Below are 25,289 nucleotides of genomic sequence, written 5' to 3'. Positions count from 1 at the left end.
TGACGTTTAGTGTTATTGTGAAGTGTCATTTGTTTGCCTCCTAAAAAGTTTCTTACGGTTTTTGTTCTTACAATTTTTTTTTCTTCAGATAAACACATTTCAATATCAGACAAAGATAACCTGAATAAAGACAGAGTACAGTTTTCTAATCATTTTATTTATAATAGGAAAAAAAACAACCTGGTTCCAAGTGAATAAGCAATTACTTCACATGCAACTGTTTATCCACACTTTTTTGGTCCAGTGTTTTAGGTATACCAATGCCTGATTACTGCCAGACCTGCAGAATCAAAAAATCAATTTAACAGACCATGTCTGACAACATGAAGGCTAATCCATTCTCAAAAAGCAACACATCATGGCTCTATCTAAAGAAACTCAAGACCAAATGACAATCATTGACATCTATCAGACAGGAAAAGGGTTAGAAAGATGATTAATATTTAGATTTTTACTCTGATTTATCAGATTAACAATAACTGATAGAAGGTATGAAACCAAGACTAAATGCTTTAATTAAAAGGTGTAGCAGATATTTTAAGAAATACACACTCCTGCAACCTAGCTTACTGCAGCTGTTAAATATTTTATCCGCTAACAGTTTATCAATTAATTAACTTCAAATAAAGTCATTGAAAAACATGACAGAGGAACTTTACTGGTTGAGTTACAGTAAAAACAGACAGGAATGAGGTATGATTAAAACAACTTTATTTGATAACAGTGGAATGACACTACAGCTGGCTTGAAACACTAGCATCAACACGTCATGTAGGAGTGGAAGATGGATGTGTTGATCACAATAATTTCACTGCCCATTGGAATTTCCTTAACTTTTACACAAAAGTACAGCATGCAGACTGGAAACTAATCATTTTGCTGCAATGACTGTGATCCCTTCAGAGCATTCTGCAAGACAGGACACAAAATCTCTTAGATAAGGCAGATAATCCTTGGATATTTTATTTTCAAGAACAAAGTTTTAATTAATGTGTGAATTAAGCATACCATACGTTTAGGATTACATTTAAAATTTGAAGTGTTAGTCATTTTCAGTTGCAACAATATTGACTCAGTGTACCTTACATGCAACATTGTACTTTGTCAGATCGAAGTACATATACTTCTTTGATATAGATTAATAAAATTAAATATGACTGTTGTGGTTACTTGTGTGATTATATGTAACAATCAATCATGTGTCTACAAACATTGAATATGTAAAATACTAACATCTAATGAGCTTCTAAAGCTCCTCATGGTCAGGATGACCTGAATCGAAGCTTGCAGGCTCCTGGCAAATAGCAGGACTGATGAACTCCATGAGGTATTCACAGCGACTGGGTTCGGAGGTAGATGTCACCACTGTTTCCTTTCCACATGTTAACTTAACCTGAAATAATACAATGAGAATTACTTTTAATTCAGAGTATCATAAACAATGGGAGTGTTAAATGCTGCCTGACTAGCTGAGACTTACAGTGGTGGATCTGTTGGGGCCTTGCCAACACCCTGTTCCATGTTCATACTTCATCACAGAGTAGATGTTATCCTCAGGACCTGCCCATTTACCCCATGTTCTATGTGAAGGAGACAGAACACACAGCATGAAACAAGCCAATAAACTCAACAACAAACAGGCAAACCACAGATTCCCATGCTTACCCTAAACTAGTCTCCGATCCACCGAACTTGGGTTTCTGTGACACTCTGTTAAAGGGACAGAGTCTGTAGACATACCTGTGATAAAAGGATATGTAGTCGTTCAGTGGTGACAACTATTAAATTCGAACAAAACATTTTGAAATAAAACAGGTGCACATACTCGCCAGTGGTCAGCTCATAACACTGGCTGTAGAGGTAGGCAAACTCAGAACTGGGTCCAAAGTCGAAAGAGATTTCTTTCTCAAGGTTCCTGTTAACAAATCCCAGTGAAGCTTTTAGTTCGCAACCCCTACCAAATTGCTGGGGCTCCAAAAACCTCAACTATGGCTGAATGTTGAAAAGCAATTTTGATGACAAAAGCCAACAGCATTAATGGCCAAAAAAAAAAAAAAAAAGCAAAGCCAATTTAAAAGGCTAAAAACATACCTGATCTGATCTTCCACCTCCCGCAGAGCTTTCTCAGCCTCATTAAACTCATCCCTGGCTTTCTGAGCACCTGAGTATCAGAAGTTAAAACACACGATTACATTTCAGGGTTCCGTTAAAGTTTACAAAGACCTTTTAAAGACCTTTATAGTTAACATTTTTGACTCTGTAGGACTTGATTTGCTTGCTGAGAAAATAATTCAGCTATTCTATTCAGATGTTAAGGACCCTGATGCATGTAGAAGTTACCAGACACCAGCCCTCCAGGAGTGGAGTTTGAGATTCACGTTTTAAGGACTTGCAAGACTATGAGACACCCTTCTACTTCGGAAGGTTCTTAGCTCAACAAATCACTGGTCATTGCATGACTGTTAAGGTTAAGACGGGGTTGCAAACACACACCATCAATGAGAGCCTGTGTTTCTTGGTCATAGGGTGGCATAGGGCCCTCTTCATCATCATCCTTAGTCTTTTCATCAGTCCTCATCGCTGCAGGGGCCTGAAACAAAGCCAAAATCAATTAAAGTCACTCATTACCCAAACCTGAGAGTCAGCCAATTTCATTATACAGACAAAATGTCTTACCTTATAGTCTTCCTCATCCATTTCATCATCTTCCTCCTCATCTTCATCATCTTCTTCCTCTGGGATGTCCTCATCAGGGTAGTTTTCAGAGTCATTGTTGGAAACCGTATCTGGAGTTTCCTCTTGTGGACTTTCTCCTGGTGGTGGGACGTCTGCATTGGGCTGATTCTAATGCACAAATGTAGCTGTAGCAGCATCAAGAATTTACAAACATCTATCAATAAGCATAATTTATAAGATTCTTACTTCAGACACATATTTCTCCTTAATATTATTCCAGACAGTCTCAAATGCTACAGTGTCCACTTTGTCCACTCCACCCAACAGCCCCTGAAAAAATATATATTTTAACAAGTTCAGATCTTTAAATAAGCTGGAGCTCTTGCAATACTTGAATTTTAAAAGTATGGTTTAACAATGTTATAAAAGAAACAGAGTTATACCTGAGCTTCAGATTCTGTGAATGAACCATCAGAATCTGGATCAAGCTCAGAATGAGATTGAAGTTCAGCCACTGAGACACTAAAAACACACAAAAACATGTTTATTCAAAGAAAATAAACTAAATCCTGAAAGCCCTAGAGGTGTTATGTTTCATCATTTAATTACAACCTGGATAGCACAGGGATGTAAAATAAAGAATTAAATAACTTAAATCAACACTAAATGCGTAAATATAGTTTGGGTACTTTTCAGAATCAGATGTAGTTGTACTTTCAAGACCTAAATGGAAATCAAGACCTAATGGAAATCCGTCACTCAGTCGAGACTCACTGAAATTTCACATTTCCATTCCTTACGGTTACTGATCAATTTGCAACAAAAGCAGTACTCACAAGCCATCTGCATCATCATCCAGTTCCAGAAACACCGCTGCCATTCTGGCCTTGTCATTTTCCATACGAATGACAGCTTTTTGATCTGAAATAAAAATGGACACATTTTTATTTGTCTTATCTGTGATTCTGTTTGCCGCAATCTAGATGCTGTCAAGTAGAATAGATTGAACATAAACCGAAAACCAGGTGTTATACGCTTTACAGGCAGTAGATGGTGTTTCATTTAATTTACCTTCCCAAGCCTTCAGATGGCGCTCTTTAGCTTCTTTCTCTGGTTGCTCTGCAGTCTCCTTAACTGTTCTCAGAGCCTCCACCTTCGCTTCCAGATCTTTCTTACTGTCCTGGACATCTCCAAGTTTAGCCTGTTGAACCAAAATGAAGCGACCAGTTCAGTCTAAATGCGACCTAAATAATACCAGAAAACAACATAAAAAATGCACCCGATATAAAAGCGGCTCAATTTTACTGTACTGTAGAACATATGCATGTCACCTAAAATAAAAAAATTATAATTTTTTGAGACATCTCACAATTAATTGGGTTCAAGAGCATTTTTCAGATCCAAATTTTATATTTTTCATACTTAAGTGGAGTTCTTAATTAGTCTTTGACCAATTGTAATAATGTAAAAAAAAAGTTCAGCATGATATGGGTACCACTGATCCTTCTGTCTAGGTAAGGATTTAACAGCAAAGCCTGCAAAAATCAAGACTTTAAGAATACATAGATGAATAGGAAAATAGGAAATTCCCACACTAACTGCATATTAACCCTGCACTCTACTGGTTGCAAATATTATGTAAAAACATCCTTAAACGTATATAATAAAAATATACGTTTCAGAGCTTGAAATCTTAAATTCTGCACACACTAAAGTCAGAGCTTGCTGATTTCTCCAAACCTTCTTGTCCTCTAGACCATGTTTGGCCTCCTGGATAAGTTGTTTTTTAAGCATAAAGCCCTCATTTGCAATTTCTGCTATCTTCTGCAGTTCTTCTTTCTCTTTGCGACCCAGTTCCCTGAAAAACACACAGGTAATGTAAAATATATCAGCACAAACAGACAGTTTTTAATTCTGTGCAACATCTAACCATAAGAAATACGCACCTGCAGGTGTTTTGACAGTCAGCGCCGCTGTTGTACTCATCTGTAGTGTCGCAGCAATCTAAAGGCAATTTGTATGAGTTAAAAAGGTACTAAACACTCTTTAAAAGTCGTTGTTGAAACTGGCTAAAATTCCTACCACATATTCCGTCATTGACGCGGGAGGAAGGAATGAAAGCTGGTCGGAAACCTGCATTGGTGCAGTGAAAGTTGCCATTGGGGCAAGCAGCAGTACCTAGCAGGGGAAAAATGTGTTTCAGAAACATTTCATCTTAAAATCGCAACTGGATAAATCTCCAGGATGAATGATTTACACACCTGGCTCATCAGAACCGTCCGGACAGTCACAGTAGTCGTCATTTACTCTGTCAAAGGGAATAGTGCGGGATCCATCCAGGCATGTAAAAGGTTTGTCCTCTTCATAAAACTGACGCTCTGTTCATGGAAGTAACAGCAAAGTGGTTAGCTCTACGACTAAAACGCCTCCCAAAATAAAAATGGCCTGTCTAAATTATTATTTAAGTCGTTACAAATCAGATTATGAATGCTCACTGGACAAAGGGACACCGCGGGGGCGTTGGACCTCCACGGTCATGGCTCCGCCAAACAGAAGAAGCAGCACGAAGTGACTGAACTTTACCATGGTCCGCAATGTGTATCAATGACAGGACAGGACCTATATAAACACACACAACAATAAACACTACAAAATTAACTTTTGAGGAGGGAAACCCTGTTTAAAGCAGAAGCCAGAGGTTAGCTACTAGCTTGACAAAACAAGCTAAATAGCAAACTGTACTAACGGCTGAGCTAAAAAGTGAACGAAACATTGCAAATTCAAAATAAAATCTGCACGAATATCACTGCAAAAACGTAAATACCTCAAGTTTGACAGGTGAACAAAGTTTATAATACAAAGCAGAAAATGTATTTGTTTTATCGGAGCCGATGGCTAACCCTTATACGGTAGCATTACCTACTTCCGTATGAAGGTACCCACCCTTCTTCTTCCCCTTCTGTCGTTTTATAATCTGATTGGACAAGAAATCCTCTTCTGATTCGGTAAAGAGAAGGAAATCCATGACACGTTTCAGGACATTTCATTGTAGAGAAAATTCTAAAATCTGTCGACTAACATAAACATAAGGTTAAGGTTTTTCGATTATTTAATCATTCTTACGGAGTAAATCACCCATGTCTTAGATTTGCATTTTATAATTTGCCGATTTTATACGTCCTGCGTCTTTATCATTGGACTAGACATCAGTGTTTGTTGTGATTGGAGGAGGGCTGAAGAAACGTCACAATGGCCTCAAAGAGAAGATGTGCAGCCATCTCATGCCAGCTCAGCTTTACTATGTTTATCTGCACATATACATAAAAATGTTAAAGTTAAGAAGTAAAAAAATCTCAGTTTTAAACGTACACTTTATTAAACTATTAAATATCCTTCCTAAATTTCTCACAGTGTTAAGCCATTGTACTCCTTCTGCAAATAGAGGTACATTAAATTATGAAGAGAAGCTTATGAGCTGCAACCTACAACGTGATGCATATACACTTGCTGTCCTGCAGTATGTTTATAAACTTTTAAACTAACATTAACTTCATTGGAAATATTTCTAATCAGCCATATTTGTGGGAAAAATGTAGTGGACTTAAATTATTGAAGCCAGCTGATAGTTAGTGCACAGTAACATCAGTCTCCACCATCTATACCATCTCAATTAAAACTGTTAAACCATAGGAACAGTATAATGTAGAATTAAAGCAGTTTTAAAACTAACCTTCTAACACCTTGGTTCTTCTTGATACCAGTAATGGACCCATGCTTAACTAAAGTATACATGAACAAATTAAGTGACATTAAATTGCCTGTACAAAGGAGAATGAGAGTATTGCATTTGTTTCAATATAAAAATCTCGCTTTATTTGTATTTTAACACAGTTTACAGTACCGAACAGTGAAATAAAAGAAAAATATACTGATATACCATTGTACTATATTATATATATAGATGTTGCTTATTAAATGCATTTATTCACAAAAATGACACCTCAGCTCTGTCAGGAGGAAAAAACCTTCATAAAAATAATATAATAAAAAATAACTTGGACACATTTTACACATTACAACAAGTTAATTTACAAATATTACAATCATTTCATGTTTTTTATCCCCCTTTCAATGAGCTTTCATACTAATGACAAACACGGGAATTAAAGCTCAGAGGATTTCTCTCAAAGGGAGTCAGTCTGCGATAACATTACTTGACAGCAACACCAATGGGAACCAGATAAATAGGCCACCATGGGATGGACATTTAGGCTATCAGGCTAGATAGTGCGTAAAGTTACTAAGAAACAAAGGGGGTGTTAGTGCTGGGAATGACCAAGTCAAATAAGGACACATATTGTGACTTACAGTAAAAACACAATAATAATAATAATCTCATATAATCTTTCAGGGGGATGTCTGATTTATTTTACAGTGCCTCTAAAAAGTTGATAATCACAACTGCTGGATGATGTGGGTTTGGGATTTTTGCTCAGATGAATACAGAGACTGCACACTACCTGAAGTACACTGTCTTACCTTGAAACCTGATGAAATAAAGTGCTGGTACAAATTTATTTGATTTTAACAATAAATGTGCACAATTAAAAGTTATGACAGAATGTTACCTACATGTGAGGAAATATAGTATTTGAGAATGACAAGGTGGCTTGCAGTGTCTCAGTGGTTGTCAACCATTATAATTCGGATAAAATTTTATTTTACAGTACATTATTACATTATATACAAGAGTGATAATGATTATAGCTATATATCATCAGCACGTGATTCTTCTTCCAGAACATCCACCCTTATGATATAAAAATAAACTGTACACAAGCTGTTAAAAGAAAACACTATCCCATGTTTTCTTTTCATCGTTTAAAAACAATGGCAGCAATTAATTAATTGAATAATTTCATTAATAAGAAACAATTGCTACAGTATCGTGTTTGTATGGCAATTAAATATTACTGTTTTTATAGCTTATGACAGAACGAGAAGCCACAAAAATGAAGGAATATGTTTAAAGTAAAAGGCCAGTGCATATGGGATATATATTTTTTGATATTTAAGTAACTGTGATAATAATCCTGAATTCCCATTTTCACTACATGGAAAAGCCTGCATGGTGGCCTCACAGCTGAACCAAACACGCAGGCTTCTGTTGCACCAAAATATGGCGACTTCAGATGAGCTCAGTTACTGACCTGCAGAAACTCGCCCTTACCTTTAACTTTGTTAATTTTCATTTTACCCTGTGATGAAACAAACACGCTAATGACCTGGCACATTTAGGCTGTGCTGATCAGATCCTGATCGCTGTACAATGAGATGTGGCGATGCCGATGAGCGGACAACAACATGTGCCACTACATCTTTTAACATCCTGTTGTGTTGTACTGTTAACTGGCTCACTCATAATCACATCTCAAATGTCTTCAGAAAGCTATTGGATGCAATCTTGATATTTTCTTTAAAGCAGCACATTCTTATAGTTGATCCAAGCACAGCCAGGACAAAAATAACTGGCAACAGTGTTTCCCACTTCCTCTTCAAATGGAAAATACATTATATCACACCAACACAGAAATAAGTATACAGATGTGATATAAATATACTAAGATATCTATATAATATCTTCTTTTAAATCTACATACTTATAGGTATGTATCCTGCATCTAACATTAAGGCAAAAAACCATCAAACATAGAAAGGGTGATTAGGGACTAGCAGACCTTTTCTCTGACATTCTACCTCCCTGATTTCCTTCAATTCAACTCACCCGTGAAGCTTGTCCTCCTTAACTTTGGTGAGAATCGCTATGTATGAGAAGACAAAAATACAAAAAGAGTGCATGGATGTGAGACAGCAAATTAATTATTGTTCTGCTGATGAATTCTCTCTCCCTTTCTAACATATTCAGCAACCTTTTAAATATAAAATAGGCAAAAATGTATATGCTTCAAAGCATCACATGGCTTATTCTCTGAAAGTTTAGAAAATAACAATAATAATAAAAATAATCTAATAGGAAATAAATATATAACCTGGAAAGAGACCAGTGGTGGTAGTGGTGGTGTTAGTGATTGCTCTGCATCTATAGTTCTGAGTTGTCATATTACCAGAAGAGCAACAAAAGGAAGACTTACATCTGAAAACATATCACCACAGAAACTTGCGCGTGAGTTACACCATGAACAGTAAAGAAAGATCTTCAACAAGAGACAATCACAAATTATACCAAAAATCAGACTCTCCTGTTCCACAATGCATTGCTTCACCACAGCCTCGGTCAGGAAGCTGATGTTTCACAAAGGCACAGAGCCATCTTGCACCAGTAGTACTCTCCTTGTAAAGGGAAAAAGGATAGGGGACCGCTCTGGGCCCCTTCAACGCAGCATCTTCCTTTTCTTCGCTTCTACGTCACGCTCTTCTCTTTCTCCAACTCTGCAGATTTATTTTTTAAATCTTTATTTCCGACAGAAATGGAAAAAATTCACCGAAGCTTCTCTGAGCAGAGCAGTTTCTATTAAGATTCTAACAGACATGAAATACTAACACTGACTGAACACTGCTTAATACACCAATAAGGAATGGCTTTTTCCAAAGAGATTCATCACTGATCAATGTCCTTTGTGTAAATGCAGAAAGACAAACATATAGTCACGTGTGTGTATGTGTGTGTCTGTGCAAATCTGTGTGCATTTCTGAAAACCAATAGGGGTACATATGAAATGCAATTAGACTGCATGATTTGCTGCATGCATGTTTGCACATTGCATTGCTGTACTCTACATGACTTGCTCTTGAATATGTTTTTTGTGGATATCTTGGGTGTAATTTCACGTGTGTTTATTTATGTGCATTCCAGTCATCAGAGTGCTACACTGCCTTCCATTGCCCATCAATAATGGCCTTCTGAATTCCCATTAGTCTTAAGTTTCTAGTGAAATTAGTCCTAGAACGTATCACTCCAAATCTACAGTTGCTGTGTAATTAGCTTCTATTTGAGCGATTTTGAATGTATTCCCTTTTTGAAAAATATATTTAAAGGTCTGTATTGTCATTGCAGTCATATTTGTTCTTTGTTTGACCATTTAAAGAATCAACAACATAATGTGTGCAAGTTAGGAGGGAGATACAGGAGCAGACCTCATGTATCATCAGCTTGAGAAGAAAAATCTTCCTCTTCTTCTACAGGACTTGTGTCATAAAGTCTTTCCTTTTCTGGCTCCTCGCCTATACAAAATTTCACCTCTTCCTCTCCTTCCTCTTCCTCCATTGCCACCTCATCCTCTTCCTCTATTATGTCCTCATTCTTCTCCTCTGACATTAGATCTTCCTTGTCCTCATTTTCGTCGTCCTTGTCCATGTCACTGCAGTCTTCGGCCACGTGGTTTGGTGTGGTGTTGTTGCCCTCATGTCCTGGCTTGTTCTGGGAGTTCTCTTCCAGGGTGAGTGCAAACTGAAACTTATCAATGCATTTGTTTAGCTCCTTGTCCTGGCCCACAGGAGGTGGCGATGGGCTTTGTGGGATAGTGCTCTGGTACCAGTCCCTGTTGTCCTCTAGAGTGTCCAGGATCTCCTGGGCATCAGGATGCACAAGGTCTCCCCATGTCTCCCATAGTGGATGAACAATGTAGTCAATGAAGCCCACCTACATCCAGGAGTAAAAAAACAATATAAGACTATCTCAACTCAAGGAATGGCAACCTTACTTCCTGCAAATAGGCATTAAAAATGTAGGTGGGCAACTGCTGTGATGAGAGCTAAAAGATCAGCCTCTGCTCTGTGGTTATCATTCCACCTGCAGGATTAACAGCAATCCAGCTGTTTGCCATTCATTCATGTGTTTGTGCTCCACTGCTAATAATTTACCTGACTTTTTTCCACAGATGCGGTGTGTTTATCGCACATGGGACTGATCTCCATGCCCCGCTCCCTCTCCTTGTCTCCCTGTCTGAAGAACTCCTCCATGATTCTCTCCGTCCATTGCCGATATACACACAGAGGCTTTGTAGGATTGCTCAGGTCTGCACAGTGCACCATGTTCCTCAGCACCTGTGTAAACGTAAAACAACACCCATTATTATACAGTTTGTTCACCCTTGCAAAATTTTTATGTTTTTGCTTTTAATCATAAGAGAATAAAAGCTACAACAGCATGCTGTAATTGGGGAAAGCATAATTGATTCAAAAACAAAGATTATGGATTGGTCCAGTCAAAGTATTTAACAGTAAATCCAGTTGCCATTGCCCTTCATGTTCATAAACCCTCCAATGTGGGTTAATTAAAATAAACTTTGTGAAGTGGGCCAAAATACCTACACAGCGATGCAACAGTGTCGTTGCCAGTTATTGCAAACACTTGATTGCAGTTACTATCACAAAGGTGGGCAGTAGTTACATTTACACATATGACTGGGTTTGTTTGAGTAGCTTATTTCCCTTAATAAATCAACTCATCATTTTAAAATTGTATTTTGTGTTTAATCTGGTCACAGCAAGCGATTTATGTACAGTTAATATTATCGTATATAATCATCTGAAAAATTGCATTTTAAATTGCAAAATGTTGACGCTTTATGATGATCTCTTTTAAGGTCTCTTCTTTATTTCTCTGCAACATCTCAATCTTGTAATAAAGTTCCTACACCTCCTTTTTCTGGTTTTACAGTGTAACATGGATACATGCTTGGACAATTCTTTATTCTTGTTCTAATAATGGAAATCTCAGAAAGTTAATTAAAGTACAAGACTGTTCTACTTTTATATGTTGCATTGAAACAAGTCAAAGGATTTCACTCAAAGGTTAATGGGATCAACATATTTCTTAGCTGAAAAGACAATTTTTCCACCATTTATGTTGCAGCTGTAATCGCAGATTTTTACTGACAATTTTAAAACACGTCTGGTTATAAAAGTAGAGTGTATTATCTTTAAATTCCTGAGTAATTCATCATGTTTATTTCTATGTAGGAAACTCTGAAGTTAAGAACATAAACTAAATGGCCACTGTTGAAAACTTAAAAAACTACCTGTATTCTGTCGGTGTAGTGGTCGAGCATTAGAACTCCAGAACTTGTCACTTTCTTGGTTTCCACCATGGTCTTGAGGTCTGCCAGCAAACTCATGTGTTTGGACATGTCTGTAGCCAAAACCTGGTGACAAAGGGCATTTTAATATAAGGGAAATTCTAGAAATCTATAGATTTTTTAAAGAATGTTACAAGTGAGAAAAGTTTTCTTTGTGATATTTTATTAGCTACGCACCATATCAATCACAAGTTTCCTCAGGCTCTGTCTCTGCCTTTTGGTAAGGTTTTGGAAGATGTCACAATTCTCCTCATGGAGCAGCTTAAAGCCCACAGCCAGGTGGTGGTTCTCCAAAACAGACTCATCATTATACATCAGGGCCAGTTCTGAGTCTGGAGAGGGAAATAAATATAGTAAATGCAACATCTCACCAGTATGACTGCAACACTGAAGGACAGCACTGTTTCCAGTTGGCCTAAATACAGCTATTTACTATAGAATCCTTGGGATGAAGATATTATTATTTATAAAAAGGCTTTGGATAAACGAAATAACAACAACGCCTCATTAAGTGTAGAGTTTTGGTTGTTTTTGAATTGATTGTTCATGGTTTAATAGTAATCATGATACCATCTGTAAAATCAATTATGTAAGGCAAATGTTCATAATTTTTCTTATGCTTTTTTTACATAATTGATGGAAATTTGTGCATTTCTCTTTATTACTCTCATTCTAACTCACTTGTGTTTATGAGGAATTGGTTGGACACTCCTGGATGGTCTACATCATGAATGGCAGCAGCGAATAAAGTTGCCAATATTTCTAGGTCTGTAAATACAGCCTGTCGGGGAGAAATAAAAGAGGAACAACAATCGTTTTAGGCAAGCACTTTGCTCTGTTTTCAATATTTGTCATGTTCTTTTGTTAGGGATTATGTTCCAATTGAGATTTTTACATCTAGAGCTGGCGTGGATAGCAGTACATGGGTGGACTGAGTGACATCAGCAGCGTGAAGGCTGTTGTGGTAGGCGACATTGGCATGATAATGGTCCTCCAGGGTCATCACATATGTGACAAAAGTATCGACAGGGATCCGAAAGGTCTTCAGTAGATCTCTTTCCTGCAGCAGGGAGAGACAATAGGGATAATATTTACATTATATAATCCACGCTTATTGTAAATTTTGAAAAATTCCAAAATGTAAAAATGTCTTAATTCAAACAAGACAAAATTAGAACCACCTGACAAAAAGTTAGCAAACCATTGGCTCAAGGAATTCATATCTTCTGATTTTTAACACATTTGTTATATTACAACCACAAGTTTAACTCTATTTTTTTTGGTGTTTGTTTAATAAACTAACATCAATTAGTGTGTAACTGATAAGAAATATTCTATTCTATTCTTTGTTGGTCAATCACATTACATTAACGTTTGTGGTTTTAGGATGAAATGTGTAAATGCTCAAGGGGCATGAATACTTGCAAGGTAGTATAAGTTTTTAAATCAGCATAAAAACAACTGTTTTTCATATAAAAATGAATTTATTTATGTTGCCTAAAGTTACTAGTTGTTTTTACTCCCAAATCTAATCCAGCAGCAAATGTAAGCAAAATTAAAGTTGAATTCAGCATAAGAAAGAACAAAAGTCTGGTTTTCATTAAAGATTAGCCCTTACTTTGTAGTTGTTGCATGCTCATGCAAATGTCCCAGAACACTCCTTTAATTTTGTTGACTAATTTATTGTTTAGGTTTGTGTGAAGGTTTTTTTCTCACCTGGAAGATGGCAAACATGATGCAGCTTAGGGGTCGATTATTGGAGAACTCTGCCACATGAAAGATATTAAGGCCCCACTTGTTCAAGTCGTCCAGTTCCTGAAGGTACAGACAACAGACAGCTTTAGCAATCAATTCCACACAATCATGTGGGCATCAGTTATTTAGTTTACACCCCCAGATTATAACCAATCCTATGTGCAGCTGTGTGTTGCTTTTTCTTCCCAAATGCAATAAATTAAAATATCACTTTAAAAGACACTTGATAGATAACAAAATACAATATGTTTAATCTGTGAAATCAAACTAAACACTGTCAGATAGCATGGTAGTTAGATAAATGTGTTTAGAAATGTGTTTGCTTAGAAAGTGGTTCCTGCTTTTTTGCGTGATCTCTTGTGCTGCTTCTCAGTTTGTTCACCCTGGCTAAAGCTTCCTCATGCTCTGTCTTCACGCCAAACCGAGGCAAAGTGGGGTTGGAAAGGCTGGAACTGTGCGTGAGCTTCTTCACACCACTGATGTGACACATGGGCTTCTCTCTCTCCCTCAGAGTTGGAGATGGGATTTCCACTTCGTTTTGCTTATCTGAAAAATATCACAAGACAAGGTTCAGCCTGATGACCTCAACTTTAACGAGTTTAATAACAAAGGGATGGCATGTTTGTTGTACCTAGAAAGGTAGTGGAGATGTATTCTGACACTTGGTTCCCTGAGCGACTCATCTCTGACAAATGGGACAGCTCCCTGTTCAACATCCTCTTGAACTGAGGGGAGAACAAACAGAAGTGAGTGAGTTTGTAGATTTAGTGCAACATGAAATTCTGGTGATGAAGATTGGTGCACGTTTTAACACTTTGTTTTAGATTGCATCTGCAGTGAAACATGCCCAAAAAAGGCTTCAATACAAGTTAAATTATCCAACTGATGTATTATAGGGTGAGAAAATCTATTACGAATCATCCGTCCTCCTTTCTCTCACTTGAGAACAAGCTGTTTAACACACCGACTTGAGTGATGTATCGCAGCTATGTGCCATTTTTATACATATTGTTCTTTGTACATCTGCAGTGTTAGACACTGTCTGTAGGTCCCAGACACAAAAGTGAATACATACAGAGAATCAAACACTCTTCCTCAATGTTCTTCTTGATTTTACGTAATGGTTTATTTCTGTAGACAATTACTACACCCAGCTCTAGGTTTAATGGCTCCAGATTAAACGAGTCAAGAGAGGGCACTGTGTGATTTGGACAGATCTCTCAGTCTGCTTCCTACTGACTGATCTTTCATACAAAATGATCTCCATGGCAACCGGAGCAGTTGCCTTAGCAACTGCTTCCTCACAGTCAGTCCTTCAGCTTGATGTGAGAACGGTGGCTGTTCGGGTGACAATCTGAGGGAGTCAGCAGGTGTCTCTGACCTTTACCAAGGTCAACATTCTCTCGTCTTCCTTTCTTTTTGTCCAGATCTCTCTGTTGTCCATTTGCACTCCTTCCTCCCTTCTGAGAAAACTAAAGCTCTGTTCCTGCTCTCCAACCTCCAAAGCCTTTCTCTGTTCTAGGATCTGCCTTGCCTTGGTTGCATTTTGCACACATGACTCATGTTTCAGTGGCATTCCCTTTTTCCTTCGCACTTCCTTCCTTTTTCCTTGTATGTTCTATATAACCTGCAACTCCTCATAAGCAAATAGGTTACAGCAAACCCTGCTAGCAGTAAAGCAAAATCAATCCTCAGTTGCCTGGAAAGTTGTTGCTCAGTGGCACAATTAGGCAACAGGCTCAGCCCAAGTCACCCCACCCACCAACCACCCTCTTAGTCTCCCGTTCTTTCCTTCCCTAATGCTGTAATGCTGAGTCATAACTGCCAGCCGACACTTCTACAGTGCAAGTCCAAGCACCAGGACAAAAAACAATTCATTTGACACTCACTAATGAGATAAATATGCAAAACATTTACAGATATGACTGTGGGCACCTGCATATGTGAAGGGTATACCCTCTCTAACAGTCACAACAGGTTCAGAATGTGGTTCTGTTAAACATAATTCAGATAAAACACAAAGTAGCAAAAGGAAATACTTTTACTTATTCACTAACACAGAAAAAACCAAACAGAATGAATGAGCAGCACTATGACAGGATACTACACCAGCTCTAAATACAACATAATCAAAGTTAAAGATTTTTTTTACATTTTTATGCAAAAGTCTTGAGGCAAGAATGGTGACCATTACTGACAAAATGCTCCTTTCTATAGAGTATGTATGGACACCAACTTCACAACACCAGGAGGGAATGACATGGATGCAGGAGACAGGTGTGGAGGTTACAAATTGCAGACATTGGATAAAGCTGAAACAAAGATATATCATAAAGTTCATGCTCAATTTAAAAATGTTTATTACTTTCCTTAGTGGACAGAGCTGTAAACCAGGTATAAAGGTGCAAAGGCCAAGGAGGATAATGTTTTTACATCTGCTGTGCAGAAACAGCAGATAGGATATCTCTCTGAAGAGAGATATCCTATCCTCTCATCCTCAGTAGATTCACGTATGTAATTTGTACAGGAACATAATTACAAGTGTATATGTTGATGTTTCTTACAAAATCACTCGCAGGCCTTCAAATGTTCTACAAATAAATATAAGTTTTGTTGTACTTTCTTGCTACATAGAACTGCAAATTCCACTGATGAATCAAGCAAACATGCTAAAATAGAGTTTGTTAAATGCATAACAGTAGAGAAAAAAGTGCCCACAGCATCCACACTGCAGTTTCCAGACTTTGTTTACACTCTGGCTGTTTTAGCCTTTCCCTACCTGGTCCCACCAACCAATGAGCCAGGGCCTTGAGCAGGTCTCGCAGAACAGGTCCACTAGGGGGGTCCTGCGTTCGGCCGCTGTCCCACCTTCCTCCCTCACACCTCCATCAGCTGCATCAAGGTCCAGCTCTGCCCCTGGCCTCCCCTGCAGAGGACTGTAGCTGGAGGAACGGGGCAGCCTGTAGCCCCCTGGCACAGGCGAGGGGCACTGAGATGACACTGGGTCGATGGCCTCTACCACACCCATGTTGAGGGAACCTGGGGGTTTGGGCCTATGGCACAGGTATGAGGTGCGATAGTGAAGTGGGCCAGGGGCATGACAGGTGCCCCAGTGGCATGAGGGCATTGTCAGTGTTGGTGGGGAGAGGCCACAGCCAGTCAAACCGGGACACTCCAGAGCGGCGTCTGCCCCAAAATGGGGAAGGGAGGAAGGGGTGGAGGGTAGGGGCAGCCTGTGCAGATTTTCCTTCTCTACATCCAGTACTCCAATGCAGGGCACCCAGTCCTGAGTCAGGCTCCAGCTTCAGTGTGCTCCGGAGATGAGGGTCCCCCTGTTGGGCAGACCAGGACACCCCCCTGGATCTGGCTGCTGTGAAGACTACATCTTATCCCATTTCCTGAGCTGGCTGACCCAAATCTATAGTCACCACAGGATGAAAGGTGGATGAGGGCTGACTGAGTAAGGATGGAGTGAAAGATAGGGAAATGCAAGACCGTCTGAAGGACACAGAGATGAGTTAATTGAGAAGATGTGTTTATTCGGGAGAGACGTAAACAAAGGTAATACTGCAAGAGCTGATTCTCTTGACAAACAGTAACAAAAAGACTTAGATGGCAGAGATGAGAAAAATAGAGAGAAGGATGTTTGTAATGTCAAATAATGGAGGGGAAGGGAACAGGGATGACAGCAGGAGCATTGGGAAAGGAGTTGGGTGCAATGAGGGGGATGCAGATAAAAACTAGAGAAAAACAAGAACACAGGGAATGAGATAGGGACAGACTGAAAGAATCTGAGAGGAACGCAAGCAGGCAGGCCTCCAAGCAGACGATCCGCGGAAGAATCACACCAATTCTGTGGTCTGGGAAAAACAGTCTCCTTTTCCTTGTGTCGCCTGCCCCTCCCCAATGGTACAGATCCAAAGGCCCAGACCAGTCCTGCCGGTGCAACAGCCCGTCTGAGTCGCCTCTCCAAATCTCAAAAGCACACTGCCTGTGCACAGGCAATCAGCTCGCCTCCCGATGGCAACGCAACCCAGTCCTCTGCTCCAAGTCAGTCCTTGCCTCAACTGGCCCAGAATTCCAGAGGTCTAATCCTGCTGCTTTAGGTTGCCGATCGTCTTACAGTGCTCTGCCTCTTTCGCCATTACCCTGGATGCTGTAGACAGCCCTTGCAAGCTAATCAGGCAGTGGCTGCAGGCGCGTGCATGTGTGTATTTGTGTGTCTGCAGCTGCCTCCCTTCAGAGGCTGAGTGCGCATGTGCATGTATGTCTGTCAAATATGTGTGTGAACAACAGTGTGAGTAAGAGTGAGAGACAGAGAGGCAATAGTCATGTGTGCACCTCCATGTTGGCATAGCATTGAGGATTTGTGTTGCTCGTTTCTGCTGAAGCACTGCATCAAATCCACAGAAATTGTGTCCCTGGAGGCTTTCCACATTGTACATGCACAGGCAAATCACCAATCTGAACTTTTCTTCCTTCAGTTCTTTCAGTACAAGCTGGATATATGATAATAAATTAAACATTTAATTTATTAATACTGACACTGACGAGGACAGTTTCTGGGATAAAACAAGGTCCCTGCCACTGTCTCTTTAAGACAGAGCACTGTTAAAGGAGCATTGTCTATCTTTCATTGGTTCTTGTCTAAACCACATGTCTTGTGGTCCGAGTGACAAGCCAATGACTAAAAGGAAAGGGCAGACCATGCTGCAGTTAGATAGCAACCAAGGTTACAGCAGACATCAGCATCAGGACCACTCTCCCCCCTCCCTGTCATGTCCTCCCACCCACAGACCATCCCATCCTCTCCCTCTCTCATTCCCTTTCTGTCCCTGTGCACCTGGAAATACAACTATATGCATCCTTAAGAAGCCTCTCTACAGTCTCACATTCATGTGAGTGTACAAATTGCAACCATCTGATATCTAGGGTAACACATTTGCACTTCTTGCTTCTATGCAACAACTCTTTAACATCCCCAACCATAAATTACATTATAGTCCATATATACTATTTGTTGACAAATCATGGCCGGACTGAAAATAAATTAGGGAAAAGTGTTGTTTTTTGTTTTTTTTTTGTTGTATTGCTCTTAGGACAATAAGCAGGCTTGTAGGATTTCTAAGCAGTTTAATGAATTATTTGTCAAGGTTTTATGTGACAGGTATTAGGGAATTCAGTCAGTGTATATGTTATTATCAGTGGCGTTTCCCAGGGGGAACTCCTTCTTATAATCAAAAATGCTGGAAGTCATCTGAGATTTTGGTTTATAATAAAATCTTGAGCAGTTCCACACAAATCACATAACCTAGTCCTCATATACTCAGCGATAAACAGAAAGGACCCAATCAACACAGGGCTGCACCATCTCCCATTGACTGCACATTCATAAAAGCAATAGAAAAGTTGTTTAAGGTGGATTTGAGAGATACGTTTTTTACCTAGTGATTCGGCGCCCCTCTTTCTAATTGTTCCCTGGGCAACTGCCAATTTGGACAATGTAAAAAGAACATCGGTGTTTATTATATCATACTAAGCCATTGCCGGTTAGCATGTTTGTGTGTCAATAGCTGCCCACCTTGTTGGAAGCCATCTCACTGACTGAGCGGTGGGTCTGAATGGTCTCCAGCTGGTCCAGACACCAGTCCAACTCCTCCAGAGTCTCCCGAGCCATTTGCTGGTAAGTCTCCTCTGAGAGACAAATCCACACATATTCTTAGAAATAATTTAAACCAACATAAGGTGAAGAACTGATGCAAAACTGATGGTTTCAAATAATTTCTTTAGTTTAATGCTTAGAGTCTTTTAAAGTTTAGGAGCTGAAGTGTAGGGCCTCTGATGTTGTGTTACTTTGAAAATGTGTTTCAAAGAAATCCATACTTATCTTCTACTGTTTGTAGTAAAACATGTTTAAATAAAACCATATATTTCTAAACACCAGAAAACCACAGCAAACTTTAGTTCAGATATATTTCAACTTATTAACTTAATATATTACTCCTGTGAATTTTACTCCAGTGAGTCTCACCCAGCTTTTCCTTATAAACAGTTTAATCAGTTGTTTATGCTTGTAATCTAATTTTTTTCATTGATACAAAGAGGCCATTCTCTGTGTTAAATTGTGAGTTTAAAAACAAACGTCTGCATCACTGAATTGTGACTAAATGTATCAGTTGTCACACCTATAGTTCAGGGGATTACACACACTCTTCACTGGCATACATGTCAAATATATACCAGGTTCCCATTGATTTATTTGTTCTTTTCCCTGATACAAGAATAACACAACAAGCAAGTTCAATGTAAAAACAAGAATTAGGTGCATGAGCTTATACTTATTTTTCTCTAATCCACACAGGCTCAAAAATATATAGAATCAGATTTATCTATGCATATATTAATATACACACATATATAAAAGATACATTTGCTTGTTTCACATGCATACATGAAATCACCGAAATCTTTCTGCAGGCAATGCTTAACAACTCCTGAATGTCTTCTAATTAGACAACACCGTGGCCTAACATCTGGTCATGATGGAGTTTAGCTGATAGTTTCTCTTCTCTGTCATCAGTTGTTTGTTAGTTTTAACAACTTTGAGAGCAAAAAACTGTGTCAAGATCTAAGAAGCAGAACTGTGGATTTACACAAGATGAAAATGTCTTCTGGAGCCATTTCTAAACAATTTCAGATTCTAAAATCATCCGATCAAGTAATTGCACATAAGTACACAGAAGGAAATTGGCTCAGTCTTATCAAACACCACTGGTGGAACACCATTGTCACTGTTTCCGAGCCAAATGCCTTTTGGAGAAATGAGGCACTAGAGGAAAGAGATCAAATGTAGGTATTTGACTACAATGACAAGAAGCATACGTGAAAAAAACTGTTAAGCATGGCTGAAATAGCATTCTGCTATGGGCTTGTTTCAGTGCCAGCTTTATTGATACATTGGATAAGCTGGATGGAAAAATGTAACTTTCAGCTCAAAACAAGACAATACCAAATGCACCAAAATGTATTCCAAAAAATTGACGGTTTTATAATAAATAAAGCAGGCTAAATGAAGCCTCTGGAATGGTCTTTCCAAAGCACTAACCCCAACCCTAAATAAAATTTGTGGGTTATACTTAAAAGTCAGGTATGTGCCAGTAAACATCAAATCCAAAGTGAGTTATCTGAAACATGGACACCATTAGATGTTCCAACATGGAAAAGGTCCCAAACAAACATCAGAACTGGCTTTGAAATAAACATTAATAAGAAGATTCTGAACCCTGTTGAAAGTGTATAGACTAAATGTCAGGTCTGTACCAGCCAAACAATTTTAACAAACTACCAATTCCGCCAAAGCAGGTGTTCAGATATCCAGCCACAATTGTGCCAGAAGCATGTTGATGTCATTGAGGTGAAATTGGCTATTACACTGCTAAAAAAATAAAGAAAGACCTTTTAAGCAAAGTATAATATCAAGTCAGTTAAACTTCTGGAATATCGATCTGGTCAGTTAAGTAGTGGAAACGGTTCATAATCAGTGCTAGCTGTTTTGGTGTTAATGAAATTAACAACAGGTGCACTTAAGGGGAAACATTGAGACAACCCATAAAACTGGAATGGTTTGGCAGGTGGAGGCCACTGACATTCTTCCCTCCAAATTGTTTTGACTGCTTTTCAGTAGCTTTGCATTTGACCAGGGTCAGTGTCACTACTGGTAGCATGAGGCGATACCTGGACCCTAGAGAAGAGCACAGATAGTCCAACTCCACCAGGATGGCACATCACTGCGTATCATTACACCGAAGGTTTGCACTGTCACAGTCTCAAGAACATGGAAAAGATCTCAGGAGATAGGCAGTTTTCCCAGGAGAGCTGGTCAGGGCTGTAAGAGGTCCTCAACCCATCAGCATTACCGGTGTCTGCTCCTCTGTACAAGGAGGAACTCAACGACTACTCCCAGATCCCTACAAAGTGACCTCCAGCAGGCCACTGGTGTGACTGTCTCTGACCAAACCATGAGAACAGACTTCATGGCCCAACGTCCTCTAGTAAGCCTTGTGAACGCTGCCTGGCACTCTGGAGCTCGACTGACTTCTGCCAGCGAACACTGGAATTGGTTCAGCACTGGCACCCTGTTCTTTGCATAGATGAGAGCAGGTTCACTCTGAGCTCATGTGATAGACATGAAAGGGTCTGGAGAAGCTGCAGTGAAAGTTATGCTGCCTGCAACATTGTTCAGCATGATCGATTTGGTGGTGGATCAGTGTCTGGGGAGTCATCTCCATGAAGGGATGCACAGACCTGTGCAAGATACATGATGGCGCCCTGACTGCCATTAGGTATCTGGATGAAATCCATAGACCCATTGTTAGACCCGCTGCTGGTGCAGTGGGTCCTGGGTTCCTCCTGGTGCATGATAATGCCCGGCCTCATATAACAAGAGAATGCAGGCAGTTCCTGGAGGATGAAGGAATTGATACCATTGACTGGTCACCACGCTCCATTATCTCAAAAGGAGCATGCCTCAGCGTTGCCAGGCATGCACACAAGCATGTAAGGGCCAAACAAACTACTGAGTACCGTTTTGAGTTGCTGCAATGACATTTCAGCAAATTGGACTAGCCTGCAGCCTCAGTTTTTCAGTTTCAATTTCTTGGTGACTTCGGATTAAGCCCTCTGTAAGTTGATCTTTTTCATTAAATGACGTGGCATAATTGTTTTATTACCACATTACCTATTCCACATCCGTTTTGATATCCAGCATGATTTTATTTTACCAATTTGATATCTGATGTGTTCTCAAAGTGTTCCTTTTATGTGTTTGAGCAGTGTATAAAATGATGATTTAAGTTGTGCACTGTATACTCCTTTTACTGTGGGAAATGAACAGCTTTAATAAATCAATAAAAGCTCACAATGAAAACAAAAAATTGTGCAAATGATGAGTATATTTAGGGTAACACTTAAAGGTAAGGCGAGGGTAGCCATTTGCATGGTTTCATAACACACAACAACACTTCTAAGACTTAAAGATACTTATTATCTTTCTGAAAATAGTCTTTATATGTCGGCTGTCAGGCCTTTAAATCAGCTTTAAATCAGCATAAACAATTATTTACAATGTGCAGCATAAATGCTTTCTAATTCTGACATTGGCAAAATTGGAATGTTAAAATGGAGGGTCACTTGAGATGTTTTTAACCCTGCAAGAATGGTATTGTAGCATAGATTTTAAATTCACATATCTTTGAATTTCTTAACAATTTCATGTCGGATAACTCATAAAAAATTTGATCTGAACAATCTGATGGCTGGTGACATTTCTCATTACCACCTGCTCGAGTTTACAAGATTTTCCCAAAATAGAAATAATTGAATAAAGAAATAAATATTGATCTGTTTATCACATTTACTGCTCAAGTATTAAAAGTTAAATCTTTAATGTCTTGCGAAATGTAAGTATTAGATCACAAAATTCTGTTTTACTCAGAAACAAAAAAAATCATAAATAAAAAACTGACAGAAAGGGTGTTGTAATTTTTAATAAAACATTTAGAAAACATTCAGATGTATTTTATAATCTAACATAGTATTATTCTTATTATTCTTCTTCTTATTGTTGTTGTTATTGTTCTAAAATGTGTTTTCAGTGATGCAGACAGTGTTGTATGACGGATCCAACATTATGTTTTTTTTGGAGTGTGGAGCCTTAGTGTGTTGTTAAAAGAAAACCCCTTGGACTATACGTCTTAATTAGCTGACAGCATACCAGAGAGTGTAGCTTGGGGAACAGTGGGTTGGCTTGTCACTGGTGACCTCCTGTGAACGAACACATGGTAATATAAGAGAATGAATAAAACATTGCTGCCCCCTTGTGGCGTAAAAATACATTACTATCAACATTATAGTATCAGGCAACAAAGGGCTTTTTTGAGACAAATGATGGAAATATTTGTTTTGATATCCCTAATGTTCAAAGATTTATGACAAAAAGATAGCTTATTGTCTATATCTAAATCATCCAAAGCAGTACTAATCCTGAACATCACAGCTTTTATGCATATTTTTAAATTGCAATTAAACTATTCAATGACAAACCCCGACTCTTGCCTTCATTCTTTTATAAATGTGTTCTTTGAGAGGCTTTTCAATGTGCAGCACAGTGTAATTAAAGATGCTGATGATTCTGTGCTACATTGCTCTATATATCATATTGACGTGGTGCTAAAAGCCTGCCAGATCGAGCTCCCTCTGTCTACTGCTTTAGAAGAGAGAATAATTTTAGTTTCCATCGTCTGGGCAAAGAGTTACGGACATACATCTGAGGCACACAGCTCTGTGCACTCAGCCCTCAGTCAGTTAACTGGAAAAATGCCAAATGATGCAGATACAATTTTGCCTGAGCATTGTCTGAGACTCATAAACCAGTTAATCATGATGGGTAAAGTGTTTCCAAACGGAAGCGAGGGAATTAAGTAATTTGCATATGCACAACAACTACAAACTAAGCAGGCAGTCGTGACGAGCACAAGTGTGGGGAAGGGGTGTTCGACAGCATGATACTGACTTGTTAGTGGGTGTTGTGACATTGGCGAGGATGGTGAAGTTGTTTCTTACAGTTCGTAGGCTGGCCAACACCTGGGGGATGGATGGACAGCGTAGGAGGGAAAGAAGGAAGAAGAGGAGGGGAGAGAAGGAGCAGAATTGACAGGGGGGATAAGTTCACAGTTCTATTTTTCCACCGTTTTTAGCAACACTGTAGAAAATAAGCATATAAATACAAGTGAACATACCTGAGCAAAGGGGGTAACAATCATGTCTTCGGTGTGTCTGGCGGACAAAAAGGAGAGTAGAGAATGAGATAAATGTGAGTGTTCAGGGCCGCTGTGGTGCTCACTCATATTAGTGTTTATACACAGGTGTAGCTGAATAAATTAGAGTTCAATTAGTGAAACGCGTTTACAGAATCATTCTGCACAAAATAAGTTTTAATACAGAAATGTGGGGCAGCTAAGACGTATGTCCATGTACTAGGAAGTATATATTATAAATGTTTAGTCAGGGCTACTTGAATGGGTGAATCATTGCTTCTTGGCATGGAAGCGAGCGACCTAGTTAACGGAGACCAGGTTGTTTGACTGCGGCCTTTGGGTCTTCTGCAATTTTTGGGTCTGGTGTTTCTCATCTTCTTGATAATACTTCATAGATTCTCTGTGGGGTTCAGGTCAGGCCAAATTGCTGGTCAATCAAGCAGAGTGATACCATGGTCATCACAGAAGGTGTCGGCACTTTTGGTTGAGTGGGCAAATTCCATGTTATCTCCACTATCTCTATAAAGCTTGTCAGCAGACAAAACACAGGGAGCTCTAAAACTTCTTGGTAGACAGCTGTGCTAATTTTGAACTTGACAAAACATAGATGACAAGGCACCCTATTCCATCAGACCTCACACAACTTGGATTCTGTGCCTCTCCACTTTCTCCAGACTCTGGGACTTTGATTTCCAAATGAAAATAAAATTTACTTTAGTCTGACAAGAGGAATTTGAACCACTGAATAACAGTCTGGGTATTTTTCTTCTTAGCTTAGCTCAGATGGATCTTATAGTTTCTTTGGTTCGGGAGTAGCTCAACACAGGATAAGTGACAGCTCTAGCCCATGTCCAGAAAACGTGTGTGGTGGCTCTTGAAGCTCTGACTAGCCACAGTCTACCTTGTGAATTTCCCCCCAAACTCTTGAATAAACTTTGTTTCAAAA

General features: G+C 39.1%; 2 protein-coding genes across 7 annotated transcripts in view; both read right to left on the bottom strand.

Annotated features, from left to right (window-relative positions):
• Positions 1–694: 694 nt before the first annotated feature.
• On the bottom strand, positions 695–5,624 carry LOC124864861 (glucosidase 2 subunit beta-like). Of its 4 annotated transcripts, XM_047359806.1 has the most exons (18): positions 5,501–5,624; positions 5,172–5,295; positions 4,938–5,054; positions 4,759–4,854; positions 4,623–4,680; positions 4,417–4,534; positions 3,748–3,877; positions 3,513–3,597; positions 3,120–3,198; positions 2,923–3,006; positions 2,677–2,844; positions 2,494–2,590; positions 2,092–2,161; positions 1,826–1,915; positions 1,666–1,740; positions 1,481–1,580; positions 1,234–1,393; positions 695–909 (listed from the first exon to the last, which is right to left on the bottom strand). In XM_047359806.1, the coding sequence occupies exons 2-17, from the start codon at positions 5,260–5,262 to the stop codon at positions 1,247–1,249; spliced, it is 1,605 nt and encodes a 534-aa protein (XP_047215762.1). In that variant the 5' UTR covers positions 5,263–5,295; positions 5,501–5,624; the 3' UTR covers positions 695–909; positions 1,234–1,246. The 4 variants fall into 4 exon arrangements, with proteins under 4 accessions (XP_047215762.1, XP_047215761.1, XP_047215765.1 ...); XM_047359805.1 differs by having other exon boundaries at positions 695–1,393; XM_047359809.1 differs by having other exon boundaries at positions 695–1,393; positions 5,600–5,623.
• A 3,897-nt stretch (positions 5,625–9,521) lies between these two features.
• The window catches only part of LOC124864860 (cAMP-specific 3',5'-cyclic phosphodiesterase 4A-like), a 49,642-nt gene continuing 33,874 nt past the window's right edge, over positions 9,522–25,289 (bottom strand). For 2 of the 3 annotated variants that reach the window (XM_047359802.1, XM_047359803.1), the window contains exons 3-15: positions 24,326–24,362; positions 24,100–24,170; positions 23,302–23,351; positions 19,111–19,223; positions 14,161–14,254; positions 13,912–14,075; positions 13,491–13,589; positions 12,670–12,834; positions 12,456–12,555; positions 11,952–12,106; positions 11,718–11,840; positions 10,558–10,740; positions 9,522–10,336 (exon numbers count right to left, since the gene is read on the bottom strand). In XM_047359802.1, coding sequence (XP_047215758.1) covers positions 9,833–10,336; positions 10,558–10,740; positions 11,718–11,840; positions 11,952–12,106; positions 12,456–12,555; positions 12,670–12,834; positions 13,491–13,589; positions 13,912–14,075; positions 14,161–14,254; positions 19,111–19,223; positions 23,302–23,351; positions 24,100–24,170; positions 24,326–24,362 — 1,858 coding nt within the window. In that variant the 3' untranslated portion in view covers positions 9,522–9,832. Of the gene's footprint in view, positions 10,337–10,557; positions 10,741–11,717; positions 11,841–11,951; positions 12,107–12,455; positions 12,556–12,669; positions 12,835–13,490; positions 13,590–13,911; positions 14,076–14,160; positions 14,255–16,308; positions 17,869–19,110; positions 19,224–23,301; positions 23,352–24,099; positions 24,171–24,325; positions 24,363–25,289 lie in introns of those variants that run through there. The other variant, XM_047359804.1, reaches the window with a different exon arrangement.

The sequence above is a fragment of the Girardinichthys multiradiatus genome, chromosome Y (assembly GCF_021462225.1).
Source record: "Girardinichthys multiradiatus isolate DD_20200921_A chromosome Y, DD_fGirMul_XY1, whole genome shotgun sequence".
In the NCBI taxonomy this organism is placed as follows: domain Eukaryota; kingdom Metazoa; phylum Chordata; class Actinopteri; order Cyprinodontiformes; family Goodeidae; genus Girardinichthys; species Girardinichthys multiradiatus.
This window is presented reverse-complemented; position numbering and strand designations above follow the sequence as displayed.